This window comes from Ambystoma mexicanum, chromosome 10 (assembly GCF_040938575.1).
Source record: "Ambystoma mexicanum isolate Mex_15411 chromosome 10, UKY_AmexF1_1, whole genome shotgun sequence".
Lineage (NCBI taxonomy): Eukaryota > Metazoa > Chordata > Amphibia > Caudata > Ambystomatidae > Ambystoma > Ambystoma mexicanum.
The window spans coordinates 893,674,132-893,698,715 of NC_090932.1; the positions used below are offsets into that span (position 1 = coordinate 893,674,132).

Sequence of the window (24,584 nt, forward strand, 5' to 3'; positions counted from 1 at the left end):
AACCTCAAAGAGGCACCGTGGGCCAGGAACGGTCATCCACCCACCACCAACAGTCTTGGTGCCATCACCATTTTTCCAGAACAGGTGTAGACCATGGATGAAAGTGTGGTAAAAGGAGTGACAGGGCATATAAACCCAGTTTTGCAGTCAGAAACTGTGGTCTTCAGAGAAAGAACTTCTGGCAAGAGTTTGGGCATGGTTGGAGAGAGGAAGGGGCATGGAAGAAAATAAGAGCCTACAGAGGAGTAAGAAGGGCATGGGACAAGGTAGACGGAAATAAGGAGGAGGCTGTTGCACGTCAGGGGTAGTGGTCGAGGAAAAGGAGGAAGAGGTTTGTGAGTATCAGGAAGAGATGTCAGCCGAAAATAAAGAAGAGGTTGATAAACAGCAGGAAGTTGTGCTAGAAGAAAATGAGGAAGTGGTTTGTGAGTATCAGGAAGAATTGTCTGCGGAAAATAAAGAAGGGGTTGATAAACAGCAGAAAGCGCTGATAGAGGAGAAGGAGGAAGAGGCTTGAGAGTATAAGAAAGAGATGGCAGAGGAAAAATAAAGAGGAGGTTGATAAACAGCAGGAGGAGGTGTTAGAGGAAAAGGAGGAAGAGGTTTGTATCAGGAAGAGTTGGCAGAGGAAAATAAAGAGGAGGTGATAGAAGGAAAGGACGAAAAATCTTGTGAGTATAAGGAAGAGATGGCAGAGGACAACAAAGAGGAGGTGATAGAGGGAAAGTAGGAAGAATATTGTGAGTATCAGGAAGAGATGGCAGAGAGAAATAAAGAGGAGGTGATAGAGGGAAAGTAGAAATAATCTTGTGAATATCAGGAAGAGATGGCAGAGAGAAATAAAGAGGAGGTGATAGAGGGAAAGTAGGAAGAATATTGTGAGTATCAGGAAGAGATGGCATAGAGAAATAAAGAGGAGGTGATAGAGGGAAAGGAGGAATAATCTTGTGAATATCAGGAAGAGATGGCAGAGGGAAATAAAGAGGGGGTGATAGAGGGAAAGGATGAAGAATCTTGTATCAGGAAGATATGGCAGAGAGAAATAAAGAGGAGTTGATAATCTGCAGGAGGAGGTGATGGAGGAAGAAAGGGAGGAGTTTGGGGGAAGAAAGGGAGGAGTTTGGTGCAAATCAGAGGTAGATCACAGGGGGAGACAAAGAGGTTCTTGGAGATCATCAAAATGAGGTGCTAGAAGAAACTAAGTATCAGATGGAAAGTAGCAACTATTAAATCAGTTTCTGTGTTAAGAACGTTGTAATATCACTATTGGTGTGAATTGTCATGGAACGTGCTCAAAAGATGATTTTGCGAATAATAATGCCACTTATATATAATCTGTTATCTACATAACGCTTTCACTAAGGTGATTTAAACAGAACATTTTGATATGCAAGTATTAACCAACAGAACTTGGTACTCATTTAACAATTTGAATTTCATTTGAAACTGCATATCACAGAAATAGATTTCAGCAGAGGGTCCATTACACACTGAGCTATTGTACCGGCTTATGGAAACAAATTGCATGATGGCAGGGGTATGGAACCTTTGGCTCTTCTAATGTTTTGGACTGCACCTGCCATCAAGTGTAGCCTGCATTGTCAATAGTGAGGGATCATGGGAGTTGTAGTCCAAAACATCTGGCGAGCCGCAGGTTGCGGACCCCTGTCCTATGGGAACCGCTGCTGATTTTAATGTACAGAATTTGTCAAATTAGTTTTAGAGAGTCTTGCCCGTGGCTTGTTAAGTTGTCGCTCTCTCAAACGATAGATGTGGAGAAATACATCCTGCTTTATCGTTACAGGCCATAGAAAACTTTGCGCTGACTGTGAAGACTACAGCACAATTGCTACAGACATTTGGAACAGAGCTCGCGGAGACAGAGTTGCCTAATGATGTACAGTGCACCAAGGAGCTCCTCTCAACCCACACAGAGGAACACGACAAACTCAAGGTAGGAAGCCTGGGACTCCTTGGTTTATGGCATTTTGTTTTGTATCCGCCATGCTGCTTTTGTAGGAGATCACTGAACACAAGACATGGATTCCTGCCACAGAGGAGGCTTACTCTGCCGCCCTGTGTAAATAGGTGTCCAGGTGGAGACTAGGACTGAAGGCAGACATGGAGAACACCTGCCCCAAAAGAGCTTCTGAAGTAACACCAAAGATCCTGATTACAACACAGCTTCATGAGCAGCACTGACTATTGATTTGTAGAAGCAGGAAGCAATGGATTAAATTATTACGCAAACATCAGATTGTGGGATTGAAGCCACAGTGGGCAGAGACTCTTGTACGCCACTGGGTCCAGTACTTGTCCTTCCCATTATCAATCCCCACTTAAAGCCAACATGCTGTTTCCCCCATATGATCCTTTGCTCCTGTCCTTCTCACCATCCTCATCATGGATTGCCTGTTCATGTTAAAAGTATACAGCAATTGTAATGCTGGCAGCCTGCTATAGCGAAGCATTCACCTAAAATCACACTGTGCATCGTAGCACATTTGCAGAATCACACGATTACATAACAACATATAAGTCTGTCTTTCATTTGTAAAGCGAGGCTGCCAACTGTTAAGTTGTCAGGTGGACCTTTCAGTCACAGGTTTGTGGAATGTGTGGCAGGGAGAGGCACAATTGCCATGTTTCGCTGCAGGGGGGTCAACTGACAGCTCAGAGTTAAGGTGTCGGTTAAACTGGTTTATTGAACACAGGAGTTTTTTTGTTGAGCCTGCGGCTGGTATCTGGGATTAGGTAAACATGCCGTGGCTTGCCTTCAGGTCCATAGCGCTCAGTTTTACCTCTCTTCCTTGAATGAAATCCTACCTGCTCTGTGGCGAAACAGCTACTCACTGTCTCTGGACTTTTAAGTGCCTCACACTTATTTCTTGACACTTTAAACATGTTCTTGGCTGTTTGTCATGGCAGGATATTGCATTGGTAAACCCGGTCTTCTAGAATGCTGGACATTACTACGCCTAGTACCTTGAGTAATCTTGATTAGGCAAGGTGTCCGACTCTTCGGCTGGTTTTGGGCCCTGAGATGAATAAGCTCCACCCCCTGCCCAACTTCTCAGTGGTCTGGTCTGGGCACCAGGCCTTGTACTGCCACCACACCCTTCTCCATGACTGTAGGCTGAAGGTCAGGATCAAGAGTGTGGGGACTGTCCCTCTGTCCCTTCTACTCTTCCCGTCGCCCATTTCCTTCTCCCTTCCTCTATACTTCTGGTTCTTTGCTTTCTCCTTCTCCCCTTGCATTTGTTTCTCTATTGCCTCTCTCCTGGTCCCCTCACTGCTCATTCCTTCACCTCACTTCTAATCCCACCTTTCCTCTCTGTCAACGCAGCCTCCCCTTTGATGGTGGTGCTTTCTTTCTCTTCCTCTCTATCTTGGCCTCCTCCTCCTACACACTGTTTTTCCTTAACTTCCACCACCTTGCCCTCCTCTGCTCCTGTCTAGGTCTCTGCTTCTTTTCCTGACTCCTCTGATTTTCTCTGCACCGGTGCTCCTCTTTCCCCCTTTTCTGTTCTTCTCCACACTCCCACTCCTCTGCCTCCCTCTTCCCCTGGCATCTGCTGATTCTCTACATCGCTCTCCGGCTGTCTTTTCTCCTTGGCTGCACTGCCACTCTCTGAATGTCTCTCTGCTCTCTGTACTCCAAAAGCCCACACCTCCAGTCAGACCTGTCTTCCTTTATCCCCACAAGGTCTGGGCTTTGTGTGTGAAAAGTGGACAAGCGTATGCAGCTGTGTTTGTGATTGGTTATAGGTTGTCTCACTGTGTGAGAGAGTGTATGCCCAGACGTGGGTCCCTTGCTCGGTGCGCTATATCAACCAAGCTGCCCCTCACCGATGAGGACAAACAAGGCTGAAATATGTCTAGAGTTGCTTGTGTTTCCATGCCTAGGGGACCTGGTCTAGCAGTTTGGGCAGGGCTGCTCCCATTGGTGACAGTACTTGACTGATTGGCACATGGCTGGCCACTTTTGCAATGGCGCCCACTGGCTAAAAAACGGTGGTGTGGAACGTTGCCCGGAGCAATGCCAGTGATTTAGATGTATTCAAAACCTTCCACCTATCACCTTTTTGGTTATACCATGAACATTGGAGCTGCAGGAACTGCACCTGAGACTATGTGGTCATTAGCACATCCTGTGGCTCAATGGGCCATCGTCTCAAAAATCCCAGCCACCATCTTGGTTTCACTTATTCTGCAGGGACGATCCATGCGTGTCATTTTGCATATTCTGAATGTACAACGTCATGCTGCACAGGGTGCTTGGAAAGAAGATGCTGTCGATCACATATGAGGCCTGGAAGGAATTGGGGTAACTGTAGATCCCTGATAACCCTTCCCCGGGGCCTACATTACAGAGTGGGTGGTGGACCCCTACCACCACTATCACCCCTTTCCCATCCCCTAGCATAAGACACGGGACTTTATCGCACATGGCTGTTGGGTTGTTTGAGGAGAGGAGAGGAGAGTGGCTGTGTACATATGTATTTGGTGAGCGAGGATGCAGGAGGAGTCTCTTTTTATTATCATGGTTTTCTACACAGAAACAGGTTGATGCTGCATTCAGAACGTTACCTGCTCTAGGAGAAGTTGTAGGTGCTGTCTTAGAAATACTGTGGTCTGGCATTTGAGGTGTGACATCCAGTCCATATGGGAGTCATGGAATAGACCATGTGCTGACTTGCCTGCATCCTTGGCTTTCTTGCACCCCCTCTCAGAGCACAGTCCTGGACCGTTACCGTAGATTTCACCGAATACCATTTTACCTAATGAGATTTCACCAAAAAAAAGTGGTATATGTATAGTGCATAATAGGTGGGGTGTGGGGTAAGGGTATATGTTAGGGTAGGGGGATGAGGGGGGCTCAATGGGGTCTCCCCCCTCATTATAACAAAGAAAAAATACAAAGTAAATTTCGTTTTTCTGTGAAATGGATTCAGTGAAATCTCCATTAGGTAAAATATTTTCGAAGAAATCACAAACATCCGCCCTGGGCTACTATAGTATATTCAATTTGTATCACTCAACCTTTAGTCCACAATGTTGGAAACTGTTAATGGCTAGATCTTCTGCCTCTGTCTCCCTGGTTGCTTGCACTCTCGTGCTGTACTCACAGCTTGCCTTGAAAGGGCCAACTCCATCCATTCAAATGCCTCCCGTTATCCTCCCTTGTGCCCCAGAGAATTGTCCTACATGCGGCCACACGCCTCTTCAAGGGTCTATGCAGATACGACCACATCACCCGGACCCTCATCGACCTTCACTTTCTCCCACTGCACACACAAATCACCTTCAAGTCTTGCTGGATCATCTATAAGGCAGTCGCCCTCAAGTCACCCAGCTTCCTCGTGGCGAAACTCAGCATCTCCAGCAGACAGCCCACCACCAGAAGCCAGGACATGTGCAGACTTGAAATCCGCTGCTACAAAAAGGAAAGAACCAGAAATGAAGCCTTCTCTACCTATTCCCCAAGACTATGGAACCTCCTCCCCATCAGCATCAGACTCGCCCCCATGCTCCTACAATTCAGAAAAGAACTCAAGACCCACCTCTTCAAAGAGTTTCTCCTCCTCCACACTCAGGCCATCACGTCACCCACCATGCCACCTGACTTGCTAGATGTCATACGCCCCATCGCCACCCTGTTCAGCTGTAATCCTCCTCTCTGCCCTCTGTATCCTGCCCCACGCTGTATATCTGTTCTGTTGTTACCTTTGAAAAGCACTCTGCTATGCATCTGAACTGTTGTATACCTCTGTAAAGTGCTCTATTGATTCTCGAAGGTAGATCCATGCTCAATAAATACAATAATAATAATAATAATAATAATACTGTCTACAATCAAAAGTATTGACATACCGTTCCACCATAGTATGTTTCTGACCACAGGGCAGTACCAACCTAAGCCAGCTGCCAATGGTCCTGTAGTGCCATTCTGTGGAAAGAAATAACACAATTCTAGCATTGAAAAGTATGCACCAATCTGGGCAGTGCAGACACTTAATTACATCTCTTCTTCTGATGGGGGCTCCCTCTGGAACAGCCTCCTTGCCTCTCTGAAACTTGAGGAGAGCCATCTCCGGTTCTGGAAGCACCTAAAGACCTTCCTCTTTGCTTTTGCTTTCTCTCCTCCTCTCCCCTGCTGATCTCCTGGCTGATTCTGAAACTGCACTGGTTACCTGGCTACCTTCTGATTTCGGGCCCAGGTCCCCTCCCTGCCAGTTGCACACCTGCACTGCCCCCCTGGCAACCTTTACACTTGGGGACTGTTTCTGTATCCCTATAGCCCCTACTAGCACTTGACACCTGATGTCTGCACTTACCCTTGCACTTGCCACCAGCTGGCTGCATTTTTATTTATTGTCTTTATTATTTCACTGTTATCCTATGTACTGCACTGCCCCCTCCCCTTGCCCCCTGCAATGTCCCCCTCCCCCCTGCCCCCTCCCCTGCACTTGCGCGATCTCAATGTCACCCGACCTAGTAGGATCGTTGTCTCTGTCTTCCCTCTGTTCCCCTCCCTTGCCTCGTAGTGCCTTGAAACACTTGTGTATAGGTGCGTTATAAATGCCATATCATATCATATCTTCTAGCCTGCCCACCACCAGTTGTCCCTTCGCCTTGGCCCTACCCTTCAATTCTAGACCCCTCAAATAATTGTAGCACTATAAAATGTAATTGATAGGATGCCATGGCATGGTATGTGACGGGCAGGCACCACAGAAATCGAGGATGAGTTTCAACAACTCCTTTTTACTTTCTACTTCAAGGAGGAATGGTTGGGAAAACACCTTGCCTCTGAGGCATCAACAAAGGAGGGTCGTTCTAAAGAAACTGTGGACGGTTTCTGGGACAAAAGGAACCCAGTAAAAGCCTACTCTAAACAGACCTAATGACACGAGTCCTATCCCTGATCGCATTCTCTCTCTCTGGAGCGTCTGCCCAGGGCAGTATTCCCCTAGCCATTCATAGCCACAGGGATATTTAAGTATCCCGGAACTCTTCTTTGTCTCTGCCTTTCCCGTTGTCTTTGCCTTTCTCAGGTGAACCCCTACCTGCGTTCTTAAAGTCTGGCACAGTTCTTTACTTTGTGCTGGTGTCCTTGGAACTGCCACCAAGGTCAGAGAACCCAGTGGGTTGCTCTTCAACTCTTCACTAATAGCCTGGCACCTCCAGCCTCTGGGCCCTGGTACCTAGTGTGCTCTTGATTCTAGTCTTCACCTGCGACGTGGCCTGATCTCTAGAGTGGCCCACTATTGTGAGCCATCTCTGGTTATGGAACCTTCCCAGCAGTTGGCCTATTTGGATTGGCCAATGCAGGTTCCCTCTCTGCCTCTTCTCTTCACCCCCTCCTCTCACTGCACCAGAGTTTAGGCTCTAGAACGCGGTCCTACCATCCAGGTTTGTACTGGTTTATAAACGCGCTCTAGGAATTATTGCACGAGGGCTTAGTGGGTCCATTTTCCCACTAATTCCTGAGCGTATGATAGGTTATCGACAAATACTTCCAGCTCCTCCCTGTGCACGTTCTTCACTCTTGGTTAATCTTGGTTGTTCTGCTTGTTTAATGAGTCAGACTGGTCCTTTCCCCCCAGTGCCTTTGGCAGAGACCATTAAAAACCATTTCCACAATGTTTGGAACAGGCAGGCGTGGCATATCGGCCCCCTGAGCCTGGGCTTCTTCATTTGTGGGTAACCATATCTCTTGGTGAACAAAATCCCTAAACTCTACTCTGGACCCTCTGGTTTGGTTATCACGAAACCCACTTCTTGAAGAAGGCACATAGAACTGCTGCTGGCCCGTAAAGCCTCCCACAGTTACACTGGGACAGATTTGGGGGATCCTACATTTACCACATAGAGGGGTTGCATCACAGAGCAAGGGGCTCCCCCTGACACCAAAGTACCCAAGTCTGACATCTTGGGCAAAACGCAGGTGACATTGTCCAAGGTACTATAAGTCATTCCAGTTCTACTGATCGATCATGTTGCAGTGCTCCTGGCAAGGATAGTCGCCTGCCTTCAGAAGTTGCTACAAGGGCTGAATACGTTTTGTGAACAGAGAAAGCAGGTGATGAATGGTAAGCAGTTTCAGAGGCCTGACAGATGGCCTCTGATCATTGAGGAGTAGCTTGGGTCTCTAGGCCACAGCATGCACAGGACCCACGTCTGGGCATACCCATCCCACTCGGGGTGACTATTGCAAAACAAAAGAGTTGATGGCTGGCATTTATGGTGCAGCATTCCATGGGAGTAGGGGTGAGTCAGCAGCAATTAGGCCTTCCTGCAAGGTCTGCTCAAAGTCCCACATGGTACCTCTCCTCTCTTTGTATTGAGGCAGAGGTGGTTAGTAAGCCTGGGAGAGACATGATCCACCTCAAGTCCTTTTTGGGTTAGCACAAGTCACGCAACACTAACAATGAGCAGTCGAGACTGGCTAGGGCTCTCATTTCACTGCAGGAGACCCCTTGGTGCTGCATCCTTTCAACCTCTACAGCGGTCACGTAGCTCCCCAGTGGTCACAGATGTCGCTTACCTATATCAGCAGAAGATGCTGCATCTAACCCTGGCAAGAAGAGTTATCATGCGTGATGGTGGCCGCGCAAAGAAAAATGTATATAAACCCCGCCTCTATGTAAGTATGCCATTGGCAAGTAAAATAGAGTGGTGCTTCCTGTGGATGCTTTATCTGGGGGTGCAGCTCTTGCATCCTCCTTCTTACCTGTCTGCCTAAATAACTCATGATGCTATTAACCAGAGGCATCACTAGGTGGCTTGGGGGGGCTAGAGGACTATAGACCCTGGTATTTTGGATGTAGGCCTGTATAGAAGCTCAGGGGCTACAACCAAAAGGCTAGATAGCCCCGAGTCCAGGCAGTCCCGACATTAGTGTAGCACCAGATCCTTTACAAGCCTAGCAACTCCCCTGCTATTAACAAGCTCTCAATGAGGGAGCATGACATGCGGGCACACATTTAGAAACTGAAGACATTCATTCAACTTTTTGTTACAGTTCTATTGTGTGGATTGCAGTTAATCACGCACCCTAATAACGCACTGCAAATTCCTTGGATTGCCATCGCTGATGAGAAAACGTTGATGTCGCCCCCGGGGAGAGTTACTGCGAGATTTCCCCATTCCTGGCATTTCTCTCCCAGGTTCTAATGCAGAGTCAAATGCCAATCCAGGAAATTGTGCATGCGCTTGACGCCCAGTGGAGTAAATTGCATTATCTTTCCCTTAGATCCCACATGTCCTCCTGCTCCATGGGCCCACTGGTACCATTCCAAAATCTGCTTTCCAGCGGTGAGGACATTTGGCCACCGTACCATTGAAAGATTGCTGCCTCAAGTGTTACAGGCTGTCATCTGTAAGGTGCCTTAAGTACCATGTGTCCTGTTACTGAAAAGCCCAAGGTTTAGTTCAACAGCCTGATTTTTATATATAAACCACTTGAGTGACCAGGAATGATCTGGGGAGGTGTGGAGGTCATCCATACGATCCAGCGGCCCTGCACGCTGCACAACCAAACAGCATTAGAATCTTTGCAGCTCCTTACATGTTAATTCCCACTCTCACATAAGGAGTCTGCCACTTTTCCCCTGATAGGTTTGGCAACTTCATGGACAAAATCACTGACCTGCTCTCCTCTGCTTTGATCACCCATCCTACCAACATTTTTCTCAGTGACTTCACCCTACTCAGAACCCTGGCAACTAAAAACACTGGCAATGTCCTCTTTAGCCTAGTGGAATCCCTGTACATTACATGTTTAATCTCCAACTCGCATCATGTCCATAACATATCTCTGTACCAGTCTGCCTTAGTTGGTGGCGTGCTACTCTTCCACTTCTGTAGTATTGCCCTCTTGGTAAACAATAAACTCAGGTTTAAAAGTTTCCACCATGTTGGGTTCATCTTTCCCACCGCCCCCAGCAGACACATCTGAGTTGACCATTCAATGGGCTGATCAGCCATTTCGTCTAGCGCTAAACATATCTCCGCCCAATATTCAATTAATTTTGTACATGTCCACAGCATGTGGAAAATATCTGCATCTTTGGCTTGGCATCTCGGGCATGTACTTGCTGCTGTGGGGTAGATACACTTAAGTCTAGCAGGGGTATAGTGTGTCCTGTGGACAATTTTGTAATATATTAGTTTGTATCTGGCATTACATGATATGTGTTTGGTCAGAGTGCATATCTGCAGCCATTGGTGGTCTTCTATTTGCTGCCCCAGATCATGTTCCCACTTAATTCTGGCGTTATGTTTCCCTGTTGGGCGAGTCTGAACAATAGTCTTGTACAATGTGGAGGCCGTGATTTTCCCTGTTCCTCCCGTGAACATGTATCCCAGGCCCTGATTTATCACTGGTTCTTCTGGAAAAGTAGGCCACAAGTTCTTAGTAGATGCTTTTATGCGCATGTAGTGTAATTTGTGTTTGGCCGCCTCTCCTACTATGTCTTTAAGCTTTTCCCAGGTGACAAAGTGTTTGTCAGGGAATAATTGACCCCATTGGACGATACCCCTAGCGCCCCAATGTGTAGCTGCCTCCTTGTCTAGGGTGGGTGTTATATCGGGGCGCACCAGATCGGCATGCTCGGATGGTATAAGTTATCCGTGCAGTATATGCCAGCTATTCTGGCCCAGGCTGTAGTCGTTACCCGTGTAGGTTCAATGGAATTGTAGTGCTTGGGACGTGACCTTGTCATGTTATGAAGTACTATGGTGGGTTCTGACATGTATTGTTCATGTGCTGTGCCTGTAGGGTTAAGGAAGTTCGTGGCCCATTGGGCAGCATAATGCGCTTGTTCTGATAAATAATAAAGTTCAAAATCAGGTGCCGTTAGGCCGCCTTGTGGATACGGGTCCGTTAATGTCCTCCAGTTCAGTCTGGAGTGTCCCCCCCATGTAAATGTGACGCAGGCACTTTTCATTTTTGCGAACAGTGCGCGACCTGGCCACACCGGTACTGTATTGAATAGGTAGAAGAGTTTTGGGAGTATTATCATTTTGATAAGAGCTATTCTTCCCATCATTGATATAGGTAAGGCGCTCCAACGTGTCATTTTTGCAGACAGGACATCGGCCAAGGTGTTGTAATTGAGAGCGCGGGATAGTTGGGTGGTCCTGGCCACGTGTGTTCCTAGGTATTGGATGTGTATCGGGCTCCAAGTGAGTCCGTGAAGGTCTTGGGGCGCTGCTGTGGTTTCCGTAAGTGGGAAGATTTCAGATTTGTTTGCATTGAGCCTTAGGCCAGAGAAGTTACCGAACCTTCTCACTTCTGCCAGAATCCTGCCCAGCGCACGATCAGGGTTTTTTAGATCCAACAGAATATCATCAGTGTATAATGTGATCATTTGCAGTTTACCCTCTAGCCACAGTCCATGTGTACTGTAGCGGGTCCTTAGTATATCTGCCAGGGGCTTTATCACCAGTGCAAATAAGAGCAGTGACAATGGGCAGCCCTGTCAGGTGCCTCCCAAGAGTTCCAGCGTGTACGTCAATGAGCCGTTGACGCTTATTTTGGCGTAGGGCCGTGTAAATAGTATTTTGAAACATTTAATGAAATTGGGACCAAATCCATAATGCTGCAGTATCCTAAATAGGAAGGGCCAATATACCGTATCGAATGCTTTTTGCATATCGAGAGAGACTGCTACCCCTTGAGTTTCTTTAAGTATTGATGCCAGAATCTTATGGCACTGTCTAATATTCATTGGCGTTGATCTACCTGCGATGAATCCGGCTTGATCTTTATGTATTCAGTGGGCTTAGCCGGGTTGCCAATATTTTTGCGAAGATCTTAGCATCCGTGTTTATTAGTGATAGCGGTCTATAAGAACCGCATTCTTCCGGGGGTTTCCCGGTATTATGCAATAGCATGATGACCGCCTCCCTAGTGGTTTCTGGCAGTTCCCCTTTCTCTAAGGCCTCTGTCTATACTGCATATAGCTTGGGTACTAGAAGTTGGCTAAATTCTTTATAGAAGTCTGCCCCCAGGCCATCTGTGCCTGGCGCTTTCCTGTTAGGCAGCATTTTTATAGCTTCTGCTATTTCGGCCTCAGTGGTTGGGTTTTCAAGAGTTTCTCTCGTGGCGTCAGCTAGTAATGTCGTTGGTATGTGGGAGAGGTATAGATCTATTTCCTCATTTGTCGCATTGCACTGAGGGGAGTATAGCTGTTTGTAGAAGTCATAAAATGCCTCTTTAACCTTTGTACTGTCTGTGGTCACTGTATCGTTTGTTAATTTTATGCATGGGATGGTAGTATAGCCTCTTTTGCCTCGTATTGTTCTGGCTAGGAGCCTTCCAGGGCGCTCACTCTCCCCATATCGTCGCGCTGCCGCAGGTTTATCGAAATAAGGGATCTCACGTTCCGCTGCTTCTTTGTATTCGTCTAGATTAGTTTTAATCTCTAAACTTAGTTGTGGGGATGGTGATTGTGCATGCTGAGATTGTAAAATAGCAATTTCTGTCTCTCTGCGTACCAAATTTCTACAGATATCTTTGTGGACTCGGAATTCAGTAGACATTGCGTTGCCCGTAACGCAGACATTAAATGCTTACCATAGTATTGCCTGACTGGACACGGTACCCCCATTTATGTTGAAGTATTCCTGTATGTACTGGGCTAATGCCGTCCTATAAACCAAATCCTGGAGAGCTGCTGGTTTAAATCTCCATGCCGGCCTGCTTATTTTAATCTCGGGGATTTGTATCTTTAACTGTATTGGTGAGTGATCCGAGTATGTCCCGGGGTAAATGTGCGCACCCGTTACCCAGCTCAGTGCATCACTAGAGACTAACCATAAGTCTATCCTGGAATGCATATCGTGCACGGTGGAGTAGCACGTATATTCCCTTTTCGTGGTATTTAATGATCGCCATGCGTCCCTTAGATTTAAATCAGCCATGTGGGTGAGTATCATTTGTGCAGATTTGGACAGTGCTCTTGATTGGGTTGAGGTGCGATCTAAGTGTACGTCTAGAATGGTGTTGAAGTCACCGCCACATATCAAGTAGGCCGTAGGGAATTTTGCCAGTTTTCCGAATAGGTTGGAATAGAAGCCAGGGTCATCTATATTTGGGGCATATATGTTAAGTAGGACTATCTCCCTGTCTTGGAGGGAGCCATGGACCAGGACATATCTTCCATCGGGATCACACTCAGAGTTATGACAAGTGAACGTAAAGTTTTGTGTATGAGAGTTGCTGTGCCCCTTGCCCAACTAGAAAATGTCGTGTAATATTGGTGTGTCCCCCAATTCGGGGCGAGCTGCCCAGCTTGTTGATGTCCCAAATGTGTTTCCTGTAGGAAAACTATCTTGGGGCCTTGTCTGTTGATATACGCTAATATTTTCCTTTTCTTGATCTGGGATCCCAGGCCACGAACATTCCAGCTTGACATTTTTATATCGTCGTTACCTGCATTAGCCATTGCCCTGGAAATGGATGCAATTCTCTATCATATGTGTTGTGTTTGTTGTGGTCTCATCCTTGTTAGTGTCCATCACATGTGTGCTTTCCGGTATAATACCATTCTCTTTATAACTATACCGCGGGAAACTTGCCCCGTAACCCTCCCCATCCCTCATAGTTCCATGAACTTTAACTATGCCCGCATGTCCCTCCCTTCCCCCCCCATTAACGCACCTGCTACAGGGGGTCTGTAGCGACATCCTGGGCCACCAACGCTTATGTTTCCTTTCATTGTGGCCAGTTCCTTATGCTGTTGCTCTTACTCATTTGAACTTTGAAGGGGGAAGTCTCATTACCAAGATATGTGGACTGGTTTAGATTTGTCTCTTCTGTGGGCCGCCCGGTTGGGGGCCTCTATTTCCCCAGTTTATTGTTCATTATTCTTTTGTGTTCGCTGTTGTGCTATGCCAGCATTTTAAGTATCCTGTTCAGTTCTTGGATGCTGGGTCAGCATTGGAATGTGGGTTTCCACGATGTTTGCCGCCTCCTCAGGAAATGTGAAAAAGTAGGTTTTATTCTGGTATTGTATCTTTAGCCTTGCCGGGTATAGCATGGCATAAGGAACCTGTCGCTCTCTCAACAGCTTTTTGACCCCAGTGAAGAGACGTCTTTCTTGCTGCACCGCCAGTGTGAAGTCAGGAAAAATGCGTATAGTGCTGGCTTCACAACTCAATTCTTGCTTTCCTCTGGCCATTTTCAGCACTAAATCTCTGTCTCTGTAGTTCATCAAGCGTGCAATGATAGGTCTCGAGTATGCTCCGGGTTTGGGTTTGGTGCAAGTGATCTGTGTGCACGTTCCACAACGAACATGGCTGACCATCCTGGATCACCTAGAAGAGTATGAAGGAGGTTTTCCATCGCTTGCTCCATGGGTCATTTCAGGGCTTCCTCCGGCACGCCAATTATGCAAATATTGTTGCGTCGGGATCTGGCTTCTAAATCTTCACACTTAGTTTTTATTGTTCCCAATTCTATTGCCATTGTAGATACTGTGGACTTTAAAACTTCTAATGCATCTTCTGTGCCAGAGATACGCGTTTCGGCCTCCGTGATAGGCGTCGTAGTTTTGTCCAGTTGCGTTTTAATGGTGGTGACATTTGCTGTTATCCCGTCTAGTTTCTCGTTGAGGGCAGAGAATCCCTGCTACATAGCCTGGAAGACAGCCTGCGGGTCCATCATTGGAACTGGTGTGCCTAGCTGCTCTTGTGGTGATGTTTCCTTAGACATCGTGAGTTCTGTTTCTTTCCTTATCGTTGTCGTGTACTTTTCCATGGCCCCTTGTGTACTTTTCCATGGCTCCTTTACCTTTCTTGGGACCGAAGCCCTTGGGCATCGTTTTTTGTTCCTCCGTGGAATGGTCCCGTAGGTGCTTGCTTTTGAACGTTCTTTGCTTTGTACCTGGGCTGTGGTCGGATATATGGTTTCTGTGGCATGTAGGGGTTTTATGTTCACGTCTCCCCCGACGTGGCCACCTGTAACAGTTCCGTTTGTGATCCAGCTGGTTTGTTTGTTGCCCCCGTTTGTTGTTTCCCTAGCGGCTTTGTTGATGCCCCCAATATGATGTGGTCAGCGGGCAGTTGGGTATTAGTCTTGTGGGGTGTTGGACCTTGCTCGTGCCTTGTTCACTCTCCACCCAGGTTCGCAGATAGTGTGAGGCAGGTTTGATGGTAGCTTGGGTCCGTTATGTCTAAAGTTTTACAATGGCGACTCGTGCCCTGGCACTTCCCCCCTCCGCACAGCTGTGATCTGTCACAAAAGTGTAACTATCCTCACCTAGGCTAATGCGCAGAGGTGGTATGATACAGAGGGGGCGATGGGTTCTTCTTGGCTTGAACACTATTGTTGGGCACTAGTGACGGTTGCTTCCAGGGCAGCAGGAGGTAAGTGTCCTAGGCAGTTTATAGAGAGCACTCCGCCTGATAGGGGGGATCTGGTTATGTCTGCTTGCTATTGGGCCAGGCCTGTGGGGGCGGGGGGGGGTTATGTCCTCTGTGTTTGGTCGGGGGTCCTTAGCTGCAGATGCAGCCTGTCCTTAGTTTATGTTGACTGAGTTTTCCTTGTACTATATCCAGTGTTTGCTTCACTTATCCAGCCCAGGGTTGTCTCCTCCTCGAGATTGGGAGCTCTTTGCTTCCAATATCACCTAATGTTACTTTATCTGTGGGTCGTGGGGGAGGATGTAGTCGTGATTGTTGTAGTTATTGTGCTGCTTCATGTGGTGGGGTGCACCGTTGTACTGTGTCTTGGGGGTTGTTTGCCGCGTTATTCTGGATCCCCAGCAGGTGAGGTCAGTCCGTGATGATGGTTGCAGCTAGAAAGGCCCCGCCGCGGTCGGGGCCAATGTCCCTCGAATTGTTGTTGAACGCGGCCGTGCAGAGCCACGGCCGCGTTGGATTGTGTGCTTAGGCAGGTGTTTGCTCCTGTCTCAGAGTCTTGTGCCGCGGCAGGGGCGGGGGCTGCCCGCCTCACAGTCGCGGGTAGAAACCTCTGCGCTGCCTGCGTCCGAGACCCCGACACCTCTGATGGGGGGCTGAGCGGAGGCACGGACCCTCGCTGGTTGGGGGCGGTGGACGTGGTCCTCACCTCTCTTCCAGAGCTCTTCCGTGTGGGAGGGTATGGGCAATGAGCCTGGAGGGGCCAGTCCACTATGGGCGATTGAGTACTACAGGCCCCCTTCTCCTTACCGCACACAGAGAGGGTCTTCTTATCTTCTCGTTCCGCTATATCTGCACCAGGGAGGCCACACGTCTTGAGTTAGCGGGCGCTCAACGGAGCCCCGGAGCGCCCACAACTTTCCTTGTGATGGCAGGCCCGCAGCTCAGCCCTCCGGCCCTCGAGTCGCCACTCCGCTGGGCTCCTCGCCTCACGGCATGCGTTGGCCGCGCTCTACCGTCGGCCGCGCGGGAGCTCCCCCGCGATATATCTCTGGAGTCCTGCCAGTAATCAGGACCAAACCTTGTGGATTTAATCTTCTTGCCCTCTGGAACACTTTTGCCAATTTTTACGCTGAAACGGCCCGTTCAGACAGTTAAAGTAGCGTTGCAGCCCAGGATGTCTGCAGAGTTTACACAGGAGCGGCCATCTCTCCTAATGCGCAACAGTACCCCCCCTCCAATCAATTTAAACTGAACAGATCAGTCTGCAATCCCTTTTACCTTATTACACACCATCCCTTCCAGTAAAGAACAGGACAAAGCGGCGGCCATGTCTACGCATCGCTCCTTCTAAACTTTCCAGTGGAAGCATTGGAAGTTAATCTGATGAACCACGCTGCCACCACCAACATAAATTCCCTAATGGAAACCTTCAACCAAACCTCAAAGGAGCTGTTGACACACATGTCCCTTAAACATATGGCATGTCAGAGTCACACCCTCTGCCTCATGGTACACAAAGCAATTATCTGAGAGCAAATGCATTTTCAGAGCATACCTGAGGGTCTCTTCAACCTCAAGACCTTGCGTTCAACATGGTGGGCCCTTAGTAATGAAATAACACCTCCTACTACTCTGCAACAATTGCAGAAATCTTTAATAGGATCAAAGCCCTCTTCACAACAGTCAAACACTGCTCACTCCCTTACCAAATGAAGTAATGTTTGCGTCTTTATAGAAAAGCAATGCCATCAATGATTTCTTCTTTAGCAAAATCGACATAATTAAACACTACAACGATACCTTCAACTCCTCTGTGCCTGCGGCACCACTATCTATCCCACCCCAGGCTCAACTATACTGGAATTATTTCACCCTCACTAACCCTCATGGCTCTCACCAACACACTTGCGTCACTAAAGCCAACTTCCTATACCGATGACATCGTACCTCCTACCATCCTAATAAATATCTTGGGATTTGCTCTCATTCCTCCCTCAACCAGGGCATTTTCACATGTGCTTCAAAAAAGGGCTGATACACCCACTCATCAAGTTTGACCTCGCCAACTACCGACTAATCATCATCCCCACTTCATAGGTAAAAGTTTTAGAATGAACATTTTATTTATTTTTATTTATTTATTGGTCATTTGTTAGGAGTTTATCCAATTAGCAAAAACTCTTTCAAAGCACCCACAGGGCAACAGGGTGGGGACAGGGGAAGATAGACAATGAATTACAACAAAGATAAATAAATGAATTAATAGTACAAACAAATAATGAGACTAACAAGGAGGGGAAAGAAGATTACTATGCCTGGTGAGTGTTCAGAACGTGCAAGTGCAGAGGTGAGGGGGGTTAGGGATAGGTGCTGTGGTGCTCGTGGAGAAATGCTGCTCAGGGTGAAGTGCTTAAGAAAAGAAGAATGTAAGTGCAAGCTCCCGTTGGAGCATAGGTAAGTGCAGTAAAAATAGACAGCGGCTGAGATGAGAGGTGTGGTGGGTCAGGGCCCTGAGGGTATATAACGGCCCTGCACATCAGTCAAGGTACTGTATGATTAGCAGGGTAGAGAGGAGGAGAAGGAAGAGGTAAAGAGAAAGGTCTTGAAGCTTTTTAGGAACTTAAGGAGGTCCTGCTCAAGTCTCAGAAGGAGAGGAAGGCTATTCCACAGAAGGGAGCGCACCGAGGAAAGTGATCGACCACCAGCTCTCTGTTTAGCAAACCGCTTCACACGCAGGGAGTTGGTGCCAGAGGAATGCAGGGGTCTAAAAGGGGAGTATTAGGTTAGGAAACGTTGAAGATAGAGTGGTCCCCGGCCCAGATAGCCTTGTGGATGATACAGAAGGATTTTAATTTAATCCGTGCTGAGACCGGGAGCCAGTGAAGGGCTTTGTAGGGCAGGAGAGATGAGGTCAAATAAACCTCTCCGCATTGTCCCAGGTCTACCAATCTGCGTTCCATCCTAAATTCCCCACCAAAACAGCCCCTACCCATGCTCTCTAGATCAGGGGCAAAGGGGATTTCTGCCTCTTCATTCTTCTGGACCTATCTGCTACTTCGATACAGAGGACCACCAGACTCTGATCAGTCTCCTCACACAAAGAAGACAAAATAGACGTACTCTTCATCACAGAAATCTGGTATTTCAATGACCAATCCCTGTAGGAGAGTAGGAGGGATAGCATTTGTTCACAAAGACTCCACTACAGTCCCGACTCCCCTCCCTCGGCAAGATTCTGGACTCTGTGTGTAGCTCGTTCTTAAATGCTCTGTTTTTCTCACTGCATCGCAAAGCTTCATCTTAATATACAGACCCCCTTCGTACAGCCCACACTTTGCAGCCAAGCTTGTTGATGCCGCCACCAACCTGTCTGTTGGCCATCAGCTTTTAACCTAACTATCCACGCATTGTCATACGCCATACAATTGCCTTGTTTAAATTGTCTAAAGAAACAATGTCTGTATGCTAACGTCTAAGAAACATTGACTGTATGTTAACAAACATGCCAATATGTACCAACTAAGCATTAAGTAATCTCGTAACCCACGCCGTGATACCCGAGGGATTGGGCGCATAAGCAAATGTAATAAATAAAATAAATAAATAACCATACTCAGAGCTTCCAACATCAGGCTTAAGAACGAGGACAAACCTGCCACTAAGTTACTCAGATTTAATATTGCCACATTGCACTTTAAAACATTGGTTAAGAGCCCCACCCACATAGCCAGGCAAACTCTGGATGCCATTTTATGCAATGCAAATATAAACTCTGACTTGCCTTCAGTACACCTTCCTGTGGGAGACCACACATCCATCCATCCCTTTCACAATATTCACAGAGACGCCACCTCTCCCCGAACCATTAAAGAGCTGCCTGCAATGACTGGACACTTGAAAGAAATACAACCTAACTCTCTAGCAGAAAGGCTGGAGGCAAACGTATTCATTTTAGCCACAGATGGACCTACAATCACATTGGATGCAGAAATCCACAACCTGATAATATGATATGGCAAAGTTAGCAGTGAAAATGACGATTGTCATCTGTAGTGCCTTCATCTCACCTGTGGAAGTATGAAAAGTCGGTAACTGTTACAATGCTATGAGGGAGAGATGAATGGAGATTAATTTACTGTCGTTTATTTTTTATGTTCATTGTACATGCGCCTCGATGCCCCCGCGCTGTATGCGTGCTTTATAAATGCAAATAAATAAATAAAATACATTCATTCCAGTATGTAGATTTCACTTACATGATTGGGGAAAATATGCCAATTGCAACATAAAGCAAATGTAAACATTTCTACCAACATGTACAAAGGTATTGATATTTTTCATGGAAATGCAACGAAACCTAGGGCAATTTCGCACTGATGTTTTAAGAAATGCTTCCTGAGGACTGAACCATCATTTTAGTTTTTTAAAATATTAATTGCAATATATATAAAAACAAGAAATCTAAATTGAAGGCAGTTAATATGTCTTTTCGCTACAGCAGACGAGCTGCACTTAGGAAACCAATCAACTCGAGGATGGTGCTCCCAGTTCCAGCAAGTAGGGAGTGTTGAAATGGAATATAATATCATACTTTGGCTGCTCTAGCTTTTGAAGTAGTGCGTGAGCTGTTCGTGTAGGCCACTGTTGCTTTTAAAGCTTTGCATGTCTTGGGGTATTGGGTCCGCCTGACATCTGCAGAATTCCATCAGAGTTCTAGCGTTCTTACTTGGGGCATGTTATTCACATATTTTAGAATGGTAATGCATGTTAGTTTAGTCAAAGAGTGTTACACAACTGAAAAGGAGCTGTTGAGAATATGACAAATCTTCCTTATGTCATATTTTGTTATGTTATTACATGTTTATACTGCGCCCCCGCACCTGCATGGTGTTCTTGCGGCGCCTAAACCTTGTCTGAGGAGGGGCATATTGGGAGTCTGTAGACATAAAAGAAGAGAGTTAGGGGGAGAGGCGGCAATAGGAACAGGGGATTAGCTAGTGGACACACCACCGTAGTGGGGGACAAACACATGAGGCGATGAGGACAGGGATAAAGGTTGTGCTAACTAGTATGCTTGTTTCTTTACTGTGATTAAACATTGGTAGGCATGAGAGACCATTTAAGGAATGTGCAGCCAGTTTTACAATCAAGTCTTAACTGTGATGGCAGCATCTAGACCAGGCGATACCTGGTGCTAAACAAGGTTGATGGGTGATTGACTTGAGAGGTGCTCAAGCGGGCCCAAGTAATGTGTTGTATATTTGTTTTGTCACCATGATGTTGGTGACTCGTTTAAAGTGACGAGTCAATGCCAACGTTTTACAACTTTTCAGTGGTGGTGGCGTGCCATGCACTGAATAAGATAGCCTTATAGGGGTGCACTCGTATATATGCCCATGTCTTCCATAAAACACACATTGGATTATACAAAATGATATTACACGAATTCAGGAGGTAAACGGGATGCATTTTATTACAGAAAAATCCACACAGATTCTGACAGGGACCCCACAGGTAGTTTACATCATCCAACATCGGTTACCATGACCTTGACCCTAGAAGCCCTGCTGATCCGCCAGCTGCCTGATTTGCCTACTTGCTGTCTGAGCTGTTACAGGGTTAATTGCATAATCCAATGTCCAGCCAGACAGTCCAACGCCCAAGCCTGTCATGATGCCTACCCCTGGGGATCCAGAACAAGTCCAGCAACCCCGAAAGCAGGCATCAAGTTATTCCAAGCAAGCCCAACAACCCCTGCTACGGGCTATTTGGGTGCAGTCCTGGCGTCTATGGCGCCAGGCTCATATAAAGAGTCAGTCCTGGCACCATAGGCGCCAGGCTCATAGATTAAAACTTACCTGATGCAGACCATGCTGCAAACTTACCTGATGCAGACAATGCTGCAAGAGCTCCAAGCCAAAAGAGGCTTGGAAGGGACTACTTTACCTGAGGACTATTTTTTACTCGGGTGGGGTCGAGGAGGAATACTTACCTGGGACTACTTTGGAGGCTATTTAAACCATGCCCGAAGAGCAGCACACGCTTCTGCATCCAGCAGCGTAACGCTCACCGTGCCTGCACGTCTGCATCCAGTCTCCTGCCACGCCCGCCTCGAGTCTGGAGCTCCTAGAAAGAGGGAGAAAGAAGGAGAAAAGGTTAGAACAAGAGCAATACCTTTAATCCTTACCTGAATTCCCGATCCACTGCGCCTTCGAGCTGGAAGAAGGAAGTTATTTTATGCGCGTCGCCTCGCCTGCTGCAGCGCCGCGCTGAACTCACCGGCCTTCGCAGCATCTTCACTATACACTGCATCCTTCTGCATGTTCCCGCCGCACTCCGGCACCTAAGGGGAATACAAGAACAGCAAGGTGAGCCAAGGGAATAAACAGAGGCAATATTAGTTACCCCCCACAGACTTACCTGATTTTACCGCCGGGGGTACTATTCCTCTTCACGGGTCGGCGCAGCCTCCACAGCATCTTCGCCGCACCCCAGCCCCTAAGGGGAACAAAAGGACAGCAAGGTGAAACAAAGGGACAAACAATAGGAATCCTTCTCACCACAATAGACTTACCTAATTTTACCGCCGGAGGCATTATTCCCCGAGACTTCATAATTTCTCTCAGCACCTGAATAAGGGAGAAAGCAACAGGTTACATACTGACATTATTTATCGAACTGTGTTGGATAATACAAATCCTTACCTGAATGTTACCGGTTGCCATGAGGAACTCTTCGCTAGGGTCAAGCTGCAACCTGCAAGGAATCGGACAAGAGTGAAAGTCAGACATTTGAACTCTTACGAACTATATACTTACAGCGTCTCGCCGGAAATCTCAGAGTCAATATTGTTCTGGAATTCACCAATTCCTTCGAACCAGTGAAGCAACTGGTTATCTACACGCCCCTGCGCTCAATGCAGGATGGAGAGCTCATCTTTCCAAACCATCAGGTGAGAATATAAGAGGGGACATTAAGGGTGATCAGTGGGGAGAACAGCGGGGGTGGGGGTTAACACTCAACTCCACGGGTGGTTAATTCCCTTTCTCCATTTGCAGAAGAATACTCCTACGGGCCAAGCAAACGAAGCTAGGTGGGCCAGTCCAGTCTGTTAACTAGGCGCTACGCGTCACATTGGTGGAGACCGCAGCTGTCCAGTTCAGATCAACGCCCCTGTGGGAGCCAGGTGAGCGTAACAAAGCCTCAGCTAAATATCCACCCAATGGGCAACCCAAGGAGCCACCCCTGCAGTCCACGCCTGTTTGACATAGGACTCAAGTGGACCCCTCAGCCCACATCCCAGGTAGCAAATTCATAGGCCATTGTTGAAAAGCCCCCAGCAGCTGAGCCTGAAAAGAAACAGAAGGTACAGTTTCCTAGACTGTTACTAGACTTTCCTAACCTTTCGTAGGAAAACAACACATTTCCTTTACCACAATGACATGCCGGAACGTCTGACTTGTTTTTCTAAAGTTGCTGATTTGTTCTTCACCCCAAAGGAGTGTTCTCCTGTGCCCTTCCACTCGCAACCCTCCCCGATTGTAGCAGTAAAACACTCACAGGGGTCTTTGCATACCCACAATACCTTCCAAGCAAAACATATTTAAAGCCTCACGATGATATTATGTGCAATTTAAGAAAATGTCATGACTCTGCATTTGCACAATTATTTTGAAGTGTATACATGATTGCTTGCCACATAGTCCACCCTTAAATTGTTAGATAGGATTAAACAAATGCTCAGTGAAATCGTGGTTGTATAGCAGCGATTTACCATATCATTTATTACGGTCTATGCCCAATTGAACTCTGAAAACCTGTAAAGGATGCCGATTGTGTGAAAAGCATTCTAACTGTTTGAATATCTATTACCCTGATAGTATTTATGAGTAATGTAAGGCCTAGTCCATAACTATAATCCCTTGCAGGCCAAGCAAACAATACTGCAATGTTGTTCTCCATTTATTGGGTAATCTTAGCAATGCTAAAGTAGGAGATGCTAAGCATGACATTTGCCTACTCAAAATCCTCAATGGGCAAATTATTATTTGAGTTTTATAATGCGTTCACTTGGAAAGGGACTGCTTCAAAGTGCTTGTGTGACATTTGTGCAAAGAATTCCAAGCATTGTAGCCTGCTTACTTAAGGTCAGTATCCAATATTTGAGATGGCAGTTGGCTTGTATGGTGTTGGGGATGCATGTTCTAAGGCACAAAGAGTAACACATTCTAGTTCTTGAACATTATTCATATAACAAAAATAAAACAAGTGGATGTAGGTAACAGTCTGGCAACCTTTCGCAGAGCTATGGTAAGCAAAGGCAAGGTTGTCTGGTAATGTTTAAATGTTATCTGTGGAGGAAGTTAGTCATAAGGCATAAGTGTGGTACAGTCAAGTAGAGGAGTCATTGGTGGGGAGGCATGGCTATTAGACTAATGTGTGCAGGCATCTATTAGGTAGGTTTTATGCTCCTGGAGCCACTTTTTCTTATTAGTCATTTTTTCTCTTGTGGGTCTATTCTATTCTTAGGGTGTTTAAGGTCACGCTTGCATAGCAGTGTAATGTAAACAGGCTAGAATGCAATATCAGTATAATTTAGCTTTATTTTGAGAGAAAGCAAATGTTAGATACCTGCTATAGGTTCTGCCTTATTACATCTTTTTCAATAGATGGGAATTGTCTGTGTGTGCTGCTAAAACTCTTCTGAGTGACACCCAGAAGGAAGCTGGACAAGCGCACCTGTGCACGGCTTGGGGGAACAATGCTGCAGAGTAGAACAAGTAGAAAAGCAGGCAGCGGGGTAGCTGAAAACCTTAATGGCCGTTTCAAAGTTCTTAAACTTTCTGTGTCTGTGTCACAGGAGTCCCCCCAAGTATGGGGACCAATTTCAATTGTAAGGGTTTAGAGGCCCTGATGCTGGACCTACTCACCCATGCCCACAAATGTGAAAGGGCGACTAAATAAAGCGACAGACCCCTCCATGCGACATTGCATTTTATAGCGCATTTTTTCACAGGCAATTGAAAAGGAGCGGTAAGAGTTACCGGCAGTTCTGAAGATATAACATGACATCTATGTTACAGTCACTCAACCTGGTTTGCTAACTTAGCAGCTTTCGGCTTTTGTTCCTGTCATTTCAGGGATTCAACATGCCCATCGCTCCTGATACTACTCAAAATCACTGCATAATCAGCAGTACAGTTCAGGAA

The 24,584-nt window shown here is 46.8% G+C and overlaps 1 protein-coding gene across 9 annotated transcripts in view; it reads left to right on the top strand.

The window, feature by feature from the left end:
- MCF2L2 (MCF.2 cell line derived transforming sequence-like 2) overlaps positions 1–24,584 on the top strand; it is a 3,251,461-nt gene that overhangs the window by 869,573 nt on the left and 2,357,304 nt on the right. For all 9 annotated transcript variants that reach the window (XM_069618639.1, XM_069618638.1, XM_069618642.1 and 6 more), the window contains exon 7: positions 1,805–1,954. In XM_069618639.1, coding sequence (XP_069474740.1) covers positions 1,805–1,954 — 150 coding nt within the window. The remainder of the gene's footprint in view (positions 1–1,804; positions 1,955–24,584) is intronic.